We start from the raw sequence: 15,949 nt of genomic DNA on the forward strand, positions 1-15,949 counted from the left end.
CACCGTGCCTCACCAACCTGTTGCTCACGCCACGGCCATGACCAACTTACAAGTCCCACTCCCACACTCAATCACGGCCAACACCCGCTCCCACGCTCATGTTACCTGCCACGGCCATGCGTAGCCTTTTGTTCTTCAAGTCGCCTGTTGTTCAAATCTGTCCGTTGAAGCTGATTCCCCGATGAGGAATCCTCGCCCCCATCCCCGCCTTTTGAAGGTGAGAACGGGGGCGGAAATGGGGTGAATTCCCTCCAGGGGTCGGAGATGGGGGACCCTCCCTTGCCCCGACCCGGCCCCATTGCCAATCCTATCTTTGGTTTTTTAATCTCTCTCACTCTCTTATCACATCTTGATATTCTTCTCTTTCATGCGTCATTTTCTCCTCACCATCTTTTATTTTATAACCTTAAAAAACTCTCTATACCACTATGCAACAATACCTCTCCGTCCCTATGCTACAATTGTTGTAAGTTAAAACTTTATCAAAATGATTAGGAACTCGAACAACTCTAAGTTTTAGGATTCTTCTAGAGATAAAATTTAAGTTTATATTTAATAAATTAATTATCAATTTTATTTTTAAAAATTTCAATCTATTAGAAACTTATTAAATAAAAAATTGAAAAACAAAAATTTAAAGTTTAACGACTTAAAACAGGCAGGAAACACTTGAAATTTAAGGTCAAACATACAATATTCTAGAACTTCATTGACTAAAATGGTAACTTAACCAAATAAAAAGTAAAAAAAATAATTGAAGATCATTAATATACTTCCGACCCGCGCAAACGTAACGTAACTGGAACTTTTTGTTCATCTCGTTCCAACAACTCTGCGATGGCAACTTCCGAATCAAAACCCCACGATCAGCTTATTCCCTTGCCGGAATCTGAATCGCAGCTCTCCGCTCTCATTTTCGGTACGTTTCTTCCATCCTCTATATATCTCTCTCTCTAATGCACACATTCAAAAGGCGCGCGAAAACGCTAGCTTCTACATTTGCTCGCAATGAAAATCTGACTGCCTGACGTTGTTTGGCGAGGTTATTTGTTAGATTTTTTCGCACCTATTGTGAAAAATCGGCATTGTTAATCATCTTCTACTTATGCTTAAAGAAGTAAGAAATGCTACAAGATCAAACTCTAGTTAGCTGATGAAATTTCGTCTCGATTACATTCTATAATGTTCGGCGTAGGTTCGAATGGAAACACCGATTAGGTTAACTTTCTTCGCTTTTGATACTATGAATTTGTGTAGGACGAATCCGAAACAGATAGAGGTTGTTTGTTTCAGACAAACTTTTGAACAAATCGGCAGTGTTAATTAGTTGCAGTTTCTTAAGACGAGGAGGAATTTGTATTCTTAAAGTTAAGAGTCTGATTTCTCCAAATGGTGGCATTTTATTCTTAATAATACTTGAATCTGATTTATGTTTACAAATGGCTAGTCAGTATTCACGTCCTATGATTCTACCTCCATTTATATGTGTAATCCATCTTTTATTTGATTGTCTCGCTTCACTTATCCGTTATTTTGTAGTTTTGTAATTCTAGATGGAATTTTATTAATTATCATGCTTCGAGATGAATGTAGCTGTACTCGGAGAAAGGTTGCTCCTCTGCTAATTTATATTTAGAGGCTTATAAATTATACCAGATCAAATGTGCTCATGAGATTAGATCTGTCTTGGAGAAAAGTGATAAATTATAGCCGAAAACCTATGAAAACTTCAGAGCCTTGAAACAAGCAATATCAGTTCAAACCAAGACGTGCTTGCTTCTATCACAAAATCATTTTTCTAGTTTTCTCTTTCCTGCTTAGCTTGTTGGTGTTTACCACGCCCTGATCTTTGGATAATTGATAATTCTGTATCATTCAATTAGAGAACGCTGGTTCTGATATTTTTACATCCGCCCAGATATATCACAACAGGCTCAAGGAGCTATGGAGAGCATGCTTAGAATGATCAGGTTTGTTAATTACGAACAGTAACTCGTTTTTTTTTTCCTTTTTAAAATGATTATTTATTTATAATTTGCGGGAAATGTTGTAAAGCGATAAACTGCAAGGGGGAGAGCGAACTTTATTACATGCGAAGGACAATAAAATAAAAGATGGATTACACATATAAAATAATATGCATCTGGTTACTGATAAAATGGATTTTTAAAGCATGAACTCTTAATCCATGGAGTTGAAGGAAATCAATTGTGACATAAAATTTTCTTCGATGCTTAGATTTCTAGTTCATGCTTTCAAAAAATACTATAAAAAAAATTTGTGCCAGCGAAAGATGACTATTTTACATGCGGAGCCCATTTAATAATATGTTCATAAAGTACTTATTCTATTTATTTATTTTTTCTTATCTTCTTCATAATAGAGGATTCTCCCACTCGGCAAATATTAAATATACTCTCGTGAAATTATTCCTCATCTGCCCATCATTTTCTGAATCTTCTACTCCTAATGACTGAAATTAAAACGTAAGACTGGTAAGTCTACGTTCTCATGCTAACCTAGTCTTCTTGTTTTCAACTGTTTGCAGTGAAATTGATCAAAACGCTGTTGGAATTGTGGAAGACATAGAAAAGTGCAGGGGTTCTGCTCTTGACAGGAAGGGAGTGTTAGAGGAAGAGAAACAACAATTTCAACAAGCTGCTTACACTGTTTTAGACATGCTCAACAACGGAGAGGGAACGCTGTAAGATTTCTCTCAAAATTTCTGCACGTTTCTGCCAATACGTATCCCTTTAATATATTTACACTGTCACTCTTCTCTTGTTTCTTAATAGTTAGGCTTTGAAGGAGTAATGGGATATGTAAACTGAGCAGATATGACTTTCTTTTAAACAAAGAATAAATGATCACCCTCTCTTAAAACATTCAAGTCTTCTACTTTAGAGCCATCAGCCATTAGAATTGAGCTCCCTCTCTTGCCAAACCTTTTCTCTGCAATCCATGGTCAATCGGTTATCTTCTAATTTAAAAAACGTAATCTATATTGACACTAAAAAGGTACATGAGGTACAGCGTTTTTTTAGAAGTAAATTTCTAAGTTTGATTTCTTCTGTCTAATCCATAACTCTATTGTATAACTTACATTCGAACCATGATAACAAGATCATGGTATGGTTTGTAATTTACTGTCTTCTTTATAAGACGTAATAACCTAGTAATTGACTTAGGTGTCTTATTTCACCATCTCCTTCCTCTCATATTAAATCATATGATTAGTCAACGAGATTTTGTCCTCAAGGAAGAATAGGTATCCTGTGCTGGATTGTAATTTCTGATATATTTCCCGGGACTGTTTAGAATGTATGAGGAAAATTATATTTTACACAAATCTAATCATAATACCTGCCAATCCGAAAAGTTCTTCAACTGACTCAGGCAGAAGTACCAGTCTTCCCTTACTGCCTTCTTTTGTACTTTCATCTGGATGGTGCTCGTGAATTGTCACCCTGATACGAACTGTAGATGGCAGTGGCCTAGATGCTTCTGGTGTTCCTATAACATAACTGTGTTAATTGAGCTATGAAGTTCTAATTCATTTTACAATCTTAAAGTACTACATCGTAGATGGTCTCAAGCAACATTTGAAAATACATGATATCCAAGTTGCTCGAATAAAAGTAACTTGTTTAAATTAGAACATCTAGGAAGTGTGCTTTGTTCTGAGCCAAGTTGATAGCACGAACCAAGTGACAACATAGTTCTTGCACACATGAACATCATGTCCTCATGAATCTAGAATGTGCTTGCATGTTGTTGCAACTTGCAGCAAGATATATGTCCAGTGAAAAAAAAAATCCCAAGATTTATGATTTATCCACTTTATGCATTTTTTTTATGATTAAACTTATTAGGGAATGATATCATAACTGTCAATGTCATTCCACAATTTACTTACCTTCAGTTTTTCCATCTCCATGATAATTTGGTACTCTCTGATTTTGTGTCTCATTCGGTTCTGTGCACTGCAAAACAACATGTAATGGTCATCAGCTATTTAAAGTTCTCTATATCATTCTCATAAGTGAGCCCTTTCTCTGGCAGGAAACCTTTAGGAACCAGTTTGTTAGGTAACAAAATGGCAACTCAACTATATCCAGAATATAGGGAACGAAGAGAAAATATTTATGAATGTTTGGCATTGTACTGATAATTTGTTCAAAAACTAATTTGGATCAACGAATAATTTCTTTCCAAAGCAAAGACTTAACTTTCATTGAGTAATTCATTACAAGTTGCATCATGTAGCTCTCCCATGATCTACTTTAAAGAATTAAAAGAATATAAAAAATGATTTTAGCAACATTCATTTATGCTTTTTTCCAGAAAATGTTAGTTAGAACTTTGATCTACTTATTATCTTTTGATGTAATTTTTCTGCTATATACTTAGAACTTTGATCTACTTATTATCTTTTGATGTAATTTTTCTGCTATATACTTGCAGGAAAGCTGTTATAAATCTAGGGAGGAAAGTTACCTCTTGTCAATGATCCTACTATTTTATTCTCTAGACATGGTTAAAGAGAAAACATTAACGTCTAGGATATTTTCACCAAAGGCATAAGTATTTTGGATAAATCGAGTTTGCCTAGTTTGCACTCGTATAGATAATATTTTTGGAAGCCTTTGATTTTCAAGCTTGAAAAATCTTGGCTCGTGAGGATTTCAATATATTTTTAATAAAGAAAACTCTTTTCCTTTGGATAGCAGTTAACCTGAGTCAATTTGAATTTTGATCCTCAAAAATCATGATTTTGAGATTAATTTGGCTGTAAATTTCCTGGTTTATAAACACCTGCATCCATTCTCAGTAGTTTCTCCTGTATACTTCTCGAAGTTATATTCAAACAACAAGGCTTCTAATGTTTGGCATTGCACTAGATAAAAATCCTACAAGCTAAGTATGTCCAAGATGTAATCCACTCAATTGAATAGTAAAAGAAGAGTACCTCTGAATTTAGGTCTTCCAGCAGTTCTGAAAAGTAGGGTATTTCGTCTTGCTCCTCCTTTTTTAACCCCTTCAAGTGCTGATAGTGCAGCGCAAAAGTCAGCATAAAAAGGAAAAGAAAAGTGCAGATTAAACGTGAGAGGGTTTATTAGGATTATATGCAGCAAGTTTATCCAGTTACTATCTTGATGATGGTATCCTAATCTCAAAGTTTTCTGATATAAAATTTGTTTCTCTTATAATACTTGTGTTATAGATCCACCATTTCTCTAACCTGAGTGAAGTTGGAGAAAAGGATTTTTCCATCGTCGTTATTTCGTTGTAACATTTGCTTAAAATGATGATGACTGATCCTGACGACTTGGGAGAGTCTTCTAGTTCTCACTGTAAACGGCTGTGGGATATTCAACATCACAGCAATTTCCCCTGCCATTTGTGGAGATTCCAGCTTTGACAAAATCTGAAAATCAATCATGCAAATATATTGTAAAAGATAGTGAAAAAAAATCAGGTTCATTGGATTTTCCTGTCTTTTCCGGTCAAGGATGAAAAAGATCTCAATACATGAGTAATGCAGATGCAGCCACCCTTCCATTTTAATATCATTGTATAGTATCATTATTATACAAATTGTCTTGCTTCTACTTGATTGTTTTGAGAGCTAGCAGGATAAATCTATCTTGTTCTGTTTAGAGTGTTTGGAAGACTAGGAAGACTGCTTAGGTTGGAATGGGTTTATTTCCTAATACTAGGGGTCTTGTATTCCTCTGCGATCTCCATGCTCAGAAAGACATTATATCATAATATGGATTTTCCATCCCTGATGTCATTCATAACAGTATTTGTACATTTTGTCAATTTCTTACTGCAGGAAATTTTCTTGAGCATGAAGTATGGGTTTCAGAGTTTTACTAGAGCTTGAAGAATCAACTTGTAAAGATTGTCAGGCGTTATGATTTATGAATCAATGGGATATTATCTTCTGTTGCATGGTGCATACAATACACTATTTTTGCTTAGTCTACAATTACTACAGAACAGATCCTCATTTAATCCTCTTCTGTTATCTTGCTTTCAGTTCTTGGTTTTTTAAAATTCAGGCTATGCACTGCTTGCACTTTGTCTGAATATCCTTTAATTGCCAACCACACTATCACTTCAAAGCTACATAAGTTTTCTTAAAGATACTGAGAGTCCAATTTGATACTTATTTAAAACGAGTTATAGTTTTGTGCTTTAGTTTTTGAGGATGGTGATTGCTGAGCCAAAGCTCTCTTTCTTCACTCTGGACCTTCTAACTATTTAAGTTCTTTTGCCACCAACTTTATTAAGAGTCTGAAACTATTTTTAACTGCTCAGAGTGACCTTACTTGAATAGGATAGAATATGTTCTATAGTCTGTATACCATGTCTTTGAGTTCATAAATTTTTCATCGTCTAACTTTATCCTGTCAGAATACGTAATTTGGGCAATGAATGGTTATAATTTCTTGCTGCATATGATGTAATGCATAGAGATAGGCCATAAACTCTTAAACTCAACTATGAACTTCTCTATGTTACCTGTTCAGTTCCAGTCTTGTACGAGAGCACATCCTGCATTTTCATTAATGTAGTTCAGATTTGATTCCAAGATAGCATGGAATGCAGAAAAAAAAAAAAAAATAAAACTCAGGATACTACATACCACTGATCCAGACACCAAAATGTAGAAATCTGTTGGTATCTCGTTTTGTATTATAATGTCAACTTTAGGTGGAAAGTACTCTGCTTTCATCTCAGACACCTGCACAAATATATAATAGGTCGTCGGGATAACTGAGAATAGCAATAAATTGTAATAGCTGGTATATTTTCCGGACATTCTTCCGTTAAATGGTGAAGGTAATGCTCCAAAGTTCTACCTTTTTACTTGATGCTTTATTACTTGGAAGCCTGTTTTAAAACGTTTTTTTTGGAAAATCATAATCTCCCGAACGGGGAAAAAGTTCTTTACCAATTGGACGATAAGGTCTTCAGAGAGCCCCTTGAATAAGTATGCATTCTCAACGGTGTGACGGAAAAGGTGCTGGGCAATACTGGATCTGATTGCTTTAGGTAAATCCTCCAACACCTCTTCTTGCTTCAACTCCGCTGTCTTGAACTTGAGTTGCATGTGCGCCAACATTTGATCTTTCAAGCCGTCTGGCAGTCTATTCTTGCTTCCATAACGCAATATCTCATTTATGGAATCCCTCTGGTAAGTGATAATAAAGTTGTTTATTATAAAGTGTAATGTTAAAAGACAGATTAGAATTCGAGATGACACTAATAAATGGTTTTGTTCTCCGTGTTAATTGTTTTCTGTTGATACTATGCTTTGTTTTCTGAACCATTGATTATTACCAAAACTTAATACACATTTACAATGCAGGATTCTTGCAGCAGCATTTTCTTGTTACATTGCCAGTAGGCTTTTCAGAAATACTATGATTTCTATGTTAGACTGGTTCTATGATACTGTAGATTGAGTGTATAGAGAGAGAATAAATTACCATGATAAATGTTCGGATAGCAGCGTGAACGATGAGATTTGTCATGTTTCCTATCAAATAAGATGTGAGGCCAATGTTGCATAGCATGTAGCAGATGCTAAATATCTTCTCCCCTAGATTAACTGCATGCAAGTCCCCGTAACCAACAGTAGTAAGTGTGACAATGGACCAATATATTGAATAGGTGTACCCAAGCCAGATACTTCTATTCTGAAAATCTTCGACTTCAATTCCAATCCATGTATTTTCTGAATCTTTATGATGAACTGCTAACCAGTAGTAGAAACAACCAGCTGAATGAACTGCCAATAGTGTAACCTGTCATTGTAAATCAACCCAAAGGTATTATACTTCAATTAACCAGTGGTCTGAGAGTAGAACGTTACAAGTAAGTTTGTTATCCCAGGAAAGATGTCTTACGCAAATTAGTTTGGCGAGTCTTGTATAAAAGTAACTAAAGCGTATGTCTTTCTCCAGCCTGTATTTGAGTCAGTTTGTCAGTTAGATTAGTTGCGAGCTGAACTTGCCAAGTCCTTTTGATTACCACATATAGCATTATGCATTGTTTCTTTTTAAAATCTTTAATACCAAATAATTAATTTTGTTGTAGTTTGAACTACAAGCGATCTGTTACCTTGTGAAGAGTTCACTAACACGCCTTAGTCGCCAGAACCGAAGTAAGTTGAGGAAGCCGAAGGCCTCACTGCGGTGCATCTCCCCAGTGAAAATTCTGTATAATACCTGAAATGGAAGAGTGGAGGCTACGTCCATGGGGAACCACAGGCTTGTAAGGTAACTGTAGCAACACATAATTTTCTATTAGTCCAATAGCTGTTCTATAGATGTTAAATTTGGCTTCAGTAATTCATTTCACACTGCAAATTGTTCGCAATAACCATTAAGCCATTATAACCCTAGTCATATTCATATATTATATTTTTTACTCATCACAATTTAAATAATCATCGATCATCATAGATCTGAATCTCTCCACTGGTTAAACTAAAAAAACATATTCAATTTAGTCTCTCTCTCTCTCTCTTCAGAAAAGTAGTCATATTATTTTAGTGTCCTCTATTTACGACTTCTACATGTGTGCAGTTGTCATCTTGTGCTAAATTGTCATTTTTTTTGGTGCTTTCGTGTACGAAATGACAAAAAAAATTACCATTAGATGTGACAATTATTGTTCCATTTTTATAACTGACTACTGTCCTTCAGCTCTTGAAGCCACATCAATTTTCAACCCTAGTTGATGGAAGAAAAAACCCCAAAATGGATTCAAACAAAAACATTATTTGGAATTGATAAAATGAACATACCGTAAAGCTATCTTCTTACGATCATCAACGAGGAGATAGGTGTCTTTATCCAAGTAAGCCACGAAGAAGGTCAATATAATATCAAGGGCAAAGAATGCATCTACCACCAAATCGACGGGTAAAAGAGATCCAGTTGCCACTTTCTTGAAGGCAAGTTCAAAGGGAGATACCCACGCCGAGTACACCACTAACACTACCAGGAAAGTTTGCCACCACCTGCATTGCATCATCATCATTCATATTCCAAAATGCTCAACCAAAGTGGTCCGCTCTTTTTTCTCGCCAAAAAGCAAGTAAGACAAAATTCCTTGCTTCAGACTAGTTTTCAAAGTCTAATTATTAATACATCAATTTTCTCTCAAAACACCTTTATATTATAGTTGTAATAAAACATAAATCATTTTTATTGAGTGTATTCGTTCATTCATCCTCATATATGACAAGTGAAAAAAATATTTTTTTTATTCTTAGAAAATGGTAAGAAACTTTTCATTCCGAAAATGAAGAGATTTGAGATACAAAAGTACAACTAACCACAAGGGACTAAAGACAAAAGCCTAAAACTTAAGTAATAAAATAAAGCATAACAGAATGAGAACTTGAACATAAGACTTAAAAACAAGGAAATAGAAGTAAAAAGCCTCTCTTGCAGTAGATATCTTGAATCATATCCGTCAAATTTCTTAGATAGAGAGCACACCAAGAAGAAGATTTTAACATAAGACTGCTGAAATATACGATGATTCCTTTCTATCCAGATTTCAGAAAGTAAGGCTTTGATCGCATTAAGCCATAATAGATAAGCATAATACTAAACATCTCTAACTTTGGTCGAATTGTATCTTTTCATTATGTCTTTAAAGAGTTCGTTTCTGAATATCATGGAACTGTTAGAATCAAATTCATTAACAGAACAATCTAAGCACTAAGATTAGCTAAACAAGAGGCCAGGGGGTCATTTATATTATCTTAAATTGGGATATACAAGTTTAAGAGAAAATTAAAAATACTAATGATGTGTAAATTTAAACCATATCCTCTCTTAAACTTGCATCTACTCACTTGTTTATCTAGCGGCAATGAATTGTAAAAGATGATTGTTGAATTAACTTACCGATATCTTCTGTCATACGGAACTATAATGTACTTGTTCAGTTGCGAGTATCCATCACTCACAACTGTTCCAAACGCCGGTAAGAGGCTGCTGGAAACCGACGTTAAGTTCTTTATTTCGCCGCTTGAGTGCCGCCGGAACAGCAAAGGTATCGGCGACCGTGCTTCGGACACCGACGTGGACATTGTGTTTTGGCCTTCTGCAAATTCTATGATCCAGAAAAAAAGAGAGAGTCGATTTTCATGCACGCCTGAGACTTTTTATACACACAAAAAAGGTAACCCTTACTCTCACCCGTGAATTCAACTGTGTATATATATATATATGGCTATATGTATATATATATATATGTATATATATATATATATTAATTAAAGGCAAAGGGGAAGGTGGTAATGAGCTTGGTGTTTCTCTATGGTAAATAAAAAGATGAATCATTTCATGACAATCATAGATGAAAGATACGATTTTTTTAAATTTTATTTTATTTGGTGATCCAAGTTGCCTTGCGTTATTCCATGAATGAATCCCACGCTCAAGAGATTAGCTTACAAAATACTTTGCAATTAATAATTCTGATTTTTATATGTTATATTTGTGTATTGTGGAGGAAGAGTTGACTCTTAATTTCAGGACTTCCACATGGAAAAAAAAAAAGGAAGATGTTGTGTTGGCATTAGTGCGGTATAAGGATCTGGAAAAAGAAGGCAAAATATCTTTTACCATCCTACGGTAATTAATATACGGTAAGTTCCTCGCTTCTTTGAATTGACATTAATACATTATTCAAATTCAGATTCTCCTCTGCATTTTATGTACACACACTTAGCTTAACCATGGGGGAAACTGGAAAATAAAAATAAAAAATAAAAAATAAAAGAGAGAAAGAAAGAAGCTCACTCATAGGAAGAAATGGCGAATCTGAGATCAGAATACGATACCAGTAAATAGATCATTGTGATTTTGTGGACTTAATTTGAGATCTAATCATTTTGTTCTTTTTCAATTTTCAATCGAAAAAGAATGTATTGATGGTTCACAAATTGTCATTTGTGGCTTTTTAATAGAAAAATATTTATAGATTTGTTGCATATGGAAAAAATTTACTACTTTATGTCCGATTTTTACTGCTGTGATCTATTTAGCCATTAGATATATTCTTTCCTTTCCCATTTTTGTCTTCCAGTGTCCTACAACTAGGGATATTTGGTAATTGTATTCTGGAACAGCCAGCTGGCACTTTTTTTAGATTATTATTTTTTTAGGTCTTGTAATTTGGGCTAATGTGTTGGCTGCATTGGTTGAGTACTTCGTTTTTAAGTATATAAACATTTATTTCACTTTAATTTTTTTTTTTAATTTTTTTGTTTTGTTAGCAATTTTTACTGATATTTATAAAAATCAAGTCAAAATTTTAAAATTAAAAAAAATCATTTTTAAAAATTTATTTTTTTTTCAAAATAAAATTTGACTAAAAATTTAGAAAAATAGACCATAGCAAGAAAGTGAGAGAAAATAGGCTTAATTTTAAAAAATAAAACAAAAATGAAATAGTTTTTGGTTCCTTAATTTTCCTTTTTGCCTTTTTTTTTTCCTTTATACTTATAAAAATTTAATATTTTAAAAATATATAATATATGAGATCCGTATTGAAAATTGCGGTTGATTGAATAATTTTCAAATTATCTATTTTTTTACAAAGTTATTTTCTTCCTGAATATATCATCTGCACACCTAATTGAAAGCATATAATTATATGTTTCTACCTTAAAAAAAAGGAAAAAAAAAACCTAAATCTCGCAGCTATCTAATGCGAAAATTCACTGTCTACAAACAAACGTCATAATGTAACAAAAAATCATATCTATATTTCCTTTCCCTTTTCTGGTTTTTATGTTCTTTTTCTGTTTTCTGATTTTTTTATTATATATATATATATATATATATGTGTGGCAAATTAAAATAATAAAAAAAAATTGAAAATCTGTAACAGAAAGGAAAATAGAAATAAGGAAAAATAACGCTTTAAACATGGCACTTCGGAGTTTGTCACGTGGCTGGCTGTTTTACTTATTTTGTAATTTAGTTTTGTTATAGATAAGGTTTCATTTACGCGTTTTTAAGAATGAATCTTTATATTCTTTTCGATCTTCTTTTTTGACAAATATATTCTTTTCGATCTTGAAATTTAATATCAACCGAAGGTTTATCATCTATTGAAATAAATATGGTATGTGTTTATAACTAACATTCCTTCATTTTTTAGATGAATTATTTTCAAATTTAATTGTACGTCATGAAATTAGAGGCAAAATATATTTTTGATATTGAGGTTAGAGATTATGCGTGTCTATTTGGTGTCTGAAGTTTAAAAATAAACACTCTAATCTCTAAGGTTCGGAAAAAGCTTCTAAATGGTCTTTAAATTAATTAACGGAAAAATGACATGGCATATTGAGTAACAAATTTGAAATGCGTTTTTTCAATTTAACATGGAGTTGAAATTATAATGCCTTGATTTTTCTTAAAAAAAATATTATAAGCGAAATTAAAATACATAATCTTTTAAGATATATATATATAATTTGGTATGGAGAATTGAACCTCTGATCTTGAGATTGATAGTACATGTTTGATATTAGTTGAGTTATACTCATTCTGGCTAATATATCTTTTTTTCGTCTTTATTTAACTTTATTTTGTTTGCCAAAATGAGCTTGCTAGAGGTCGGAGTTCAATCTTCATACCAGAAACTATCTTACTACTAAAAAATTAGTTTTTTGGGGTCCAGTGCCTGTCAATTTGTTTTTCATTTTTTTTTTCTTGTTGTCTTAATTATCTATATATTTTTTTCTTTTTACTATATAATTATTTGACCTTGTTTTAGTATAACAACCGCAGAGATGAGAGATCGAATCTTCAACTTCAAAATAAAAAATGCATGATTATCATTGTTGAATTAAGTTTACTTTTAACATTATTTTTTAAATTTCATTGATAGTCTGCAACAGTGTGTATACATATATATGGTTTATGTTGTAGGCTTTGCCAACAAATTTGTCGATTTTTCATGTGTTGAATACTTTTTTTGATAAATTAAAATTGCACCGCATTTGGTGCTGCAATGGTAAGGTTACAAATGTAATTTACATTTCTGTAAAAATATTAGAATATTGGTTAAATTTTTTTTAAACTATATTGTAGATATTTATTCACCAACTTAGAATACACTAGATATAAAAACATAGTAATTGTAAACTTGAGGAACACAAACGGAAATACAGATATCAATAAAATATAATATTAAAATGAATATAATATAATATAATAATAAAATAAATAAAACAATGAATTTCTCCACTTTCTCCAATCTTTTTAGATTGATCACCAATACATGTATCTTTCAAAACCCACCAAATGTCACTACAATTTGACATGTACGAGATGGATTACATGACACTAATAGTGTGTAATCTTGAGATATAGACAAATGGAGTAATGGATAAGTGATACATGATTAATGAACATCTATATTATACCTAATTTAACATATTTATAATAATAGTAGCAATCTAAGCCTATCTTAATAGTTAAAACATTTGCTCTTTTCACAAGGTTGAAATTCTAACTCTCACATTTGTTATATTAAAGAATATTAAAAATAAAACCATAACTAAAATTTGTCTTATAGAGAAAATCCGAACCAATCAATTAAGAATTCAACTTGTACGACGAAGAACAATTAACTTATTTTGAAGAAAATGATAATAATAATAATGATGATAATAATAATAACAAGCGTTAATTGCCAGAAAAACTTGACAAAACAAGAGTTAAAGTCGTATAGTAGTTGGCCCAAATCTAATAAACCATAGAAAATGATAATTAGAGTCTATTGCTCTTTTTTTTTTCTTCTTTTTTTTATAGCATTAATAATATAAAAACGTATCTTTTTTTAGTTCAATCATGATAGGAGTGGAAGATCGATTTATTGATCTTTCAAATGATAATTAATATTTTATCCATTTTATTAGGCTTGGATTGACACAATAACTTTCAAATTAAATGCATCCATTCAGATGGTATTGTACACAGCAGAACTCGTAAAGGTTCTGATCCTTCTAGGTGGTATTGTTTCGACTCTTGTAACATGAATTCCTCCTATATAGATATTGAAGCATATTCGTTAATATTTTTTGAAAACTTCTTATAGGAATGTACGATTTTAATAATGCATTCGAACTTATTGTTGATAACATTCAAACTTACTTTCAGCTCGATGCATTCGAGATTCTATTTTGCTTCAAGAAGCTGCAACACCAGAGCTCACACTTTGTTAATCATGCTCGAACAACAAAACTCCATTAGAATAAGGTTAGAAGACCACCCACCATGATTGCAAATAATGTTTCAGAGGGCTCGTTTTTCTTCTTACTTGTCCTATTTTCTTTCTTCCTCAATCTTGTACGAAAAAAAAAAAAAAAAAATGATACATTGAAAACGAAATCAAAACTAAAATAAACGAAAATACACCCATCTATTTAAAATGTTTGAAAATTGGGTAGAAAATCATTTACTTCAATCAATAATACAACAAACTTTAGATGGATGCCCCAATGTGGGTATTTATGTCATCCATTAGCCATGCTTTGGCAATGTGCAACCCATTCATTTTTTTTATTGCACCCTTTGACATTTACAAGGGAAGACTTCCATATCTTAGACTTTTAAATTTGGTGATGAGGTGGGAAATTAAATTAAATATCACAAATACGTTGACATCTAATATGTTCATAAAATTTAAGCTTATTTTTGTATATCTTATCTACTGATTGGATAATGTTAAAAAATGGCTACAACAAAATATAATATAAGGGAGAGAGAATGACGGACTTTTAATTTTACTTTGGTGGCATCTACAGGTAATGTGATAATACTTAAGGGATTGAATCTCAAGTGAAGCATGCGAACGTCATACTATTGTTTAAGACTATTGAAATTTTACAGAAAGAAACAGTAAATTAAGCCTACTTTTTGAACTTAAAATTATAGAGAAAAAAATTTCTATAGCAAATTCTCTCTTTTTTGACAATAACTTCAAGCACCCAAAGGACGTTACTTTAGGACTTCCCTACTATTCTCTAACCAGAAATAGGATGGTGCGATCCTTTTCTTTTGAAAGAAAGGGAAAGACTTTACAGAAGATGGTTTTTCTCTGTAACCTTTGAGAGAGAGATTTTTTAGAGTTATCCTGTACATGAAATTTCTCAATTTCATAGATAATGCCGACAATCTATACTATAATTATAGGAGAGAGATGTGAGAGGGAGAATAATTCCCTCTTACACGTACACCACTCCTCTGCAGCCGCAGCGGAGTTATAATTTAATTAATAATTAAATTAAATTAAAATTTTAATTTAATTTAATTATTTAATAATAGAATATAGTTAAATATATAATATTTAATTAATATATTTGAATCACATTCAAATATACACCTCTTACATAACCTATAATTTTAATATGAATTTCCTTCATATTAATTTTAATCTATAGTTTTTATATCCAATTTATATCTATTTAATATTTGAATTTTATTCAAATATTAATTCTATCATATTATATAGTTTAATTTTGAATCTTATGATGAAATACACAAACATGCAACGGAAATAAACAGAATCAATAAGCACTCTAATTACATTTAATTTGAGTTCTAAAGCATGCATATTCAAGTGGGTTTCAAGTAACATACCTTTCTTGATGAAATCTTCAAATCCAAGCCGCTCTTCACTCCAGTTCAGCTCCAAATTAGTCCGTGAACCACCAAGAGGTCTTCTCTACTATTCCCAGCCTTGAATTTGAATGGTGGTACTCAGATTTGAGTGAATTTGGTAAGTGTTTTTGTGGGTTTGAAGAGGAAGAAGAAGATGAACCAGAAATTTCAATCTCTGTCAAAATTACATCATCTTAGAGAAATGGAGGCGTTTTATTACTAAGCAACATGCC

General features: G+C 32.4%; 2 protein-coding genes and 2 long non-coding RNA genes across 8 annotated transcripts; 3 read left to right on the plus strand and 1 right to left on the minus strand.

Annotated features, from left to right (window-relative positions):
* The first annotated feature begins 648 nt into the window (after nucleotides 1-648).
* On the plus strand, nucleotides 649-6,525 carry LOC120085955. Of its 3 annotated transcripts, XM_039042302.1 has the most exons (5): nucleotides 649-919; nucleotides 1,919-1,970; nucleotides 2,549-2,704; nucleotides 4,465-4,488; nucleotides 5,840-6,525. In XM_039042302.1, the coding sequence occupies exons 1-5, from the start codon at nucleotides 838-840 to the stop codon at nucleotides 5,850-5,852; spliced, it is 327 nt and encodes a 108-aa protein (XP_038898230.1). In that variant the 5' UTR covers nucleotides 649-837; the 3' UTR covers nucleotides 5,853-6,525. The 3 variants fall into 3 exon arrangements, with proteins under 3 accessions (XP_038898230.1, XP_038898229.1, XP_038898231.1); XM_039042301.1 differs by lacking the exon at nucleotides 5,840-6,525 and having other exon boundaries at nucleotides 651-919; nucleotides 4,465-4,963; XM_039042303.1 differs by lacking the exon at nucleotides 4,465-4,488 and having other exon boundaries at nucleotides 762-919.
* On the minus strand, nucleotides 2,628-11,232 carry LOC120085953 (potassium channel KAT3). Of its 2 annotated transcripts, none has more exons than XM_039042300.1 (14): nucleotides 10,839-11,232; nucleotides 9,939-10,146; nucleotides 8,825-9,040; nucleotides 8,137-8,298; nucleotides 7,923-7,980; nucleotides 7,503-7,820; nucleotides 6,965-7,204; nucleotides 6,656-6,754; nucleotides 6,532-6,564; nucleotides 5,243-5,428; nucleotides 4,970-5,047; nucleotides 3,917-3,983; nucleotides 3,364-3,504; nucleotides 2,628-2,952 (listed from the first exon to the last, which is right to left on the minus strand). In XM_039042300.1, the coding sequence occupies exons 1-14, from the start codon at nucleotides 10,840-10,842 to the stop codon at nucleotides 2,849-2,851; spliced, it is 1,914 nt and encodes a 637-aa protein (XP_038898228.1). In that variant the 5' UTR covers nucleotides 10,843-11,232; the 3' UTR covers nucleotides 2,628-2,848. The 2 variants fall into 2 exon arrangements, with proteins under 2 accessions (XP_038898228.1, XP_038898227.1); XM_039042299.1 differs by having other exon boundaries at nucleotides 3,364-3,513; nucleotides 10,839-11,230.
* LOC120085957 lies at nucleotides 7,071-8,860 on the plus strand. Its single transcript, XR_005484093.1, has 3 exons — nucleotides 7,071-7,207; nucleotides 8,113-8,294; nucleotides 8,724-8,860. It is a non-coding gene; the product is annotated as an uncharacterized LOC120085957 (long non-coding RNA).
* On the plus strand, nucleotides 8,979-15,299 carry LOC120085956. Of its 2 annotated transcripts, XR_005484092.1 has the most exons (4): nucleotides 8,979-9,117; nucleotides 9,980-10,215; nucleotides 10,572-10,684; nucleotides 14,214-15,299. It is a non-coding gene; the product is annotated as an uncharacterized LOC120085956 (long non-coding RNA). The 2 variants fall into 2 exon arrangements; XR_005484091.1 differs by lacking the exon at nucleotides 14,214-15,299 and having other exon boundaries at nucleotides 10,572-10,832.
* The last annotated feature ends 650 nt before the right edge of the window (nucleotides 15,300-15,949 follow it).

This window comes from Benincasa hispida, chromosome 9 (genome assembly GCF_009727055.1).
Source record: "Benincasa hispida cultivar B227 chromosome 9, ASM972705v1, whole genome shotgun sequence".
NCBI lineage: Eukaryota > Viridiplantae > Streptophyta > Magnoliopsida > Cucurbitales > Cucurbitaceae > Benincasa > Benincasa hispida.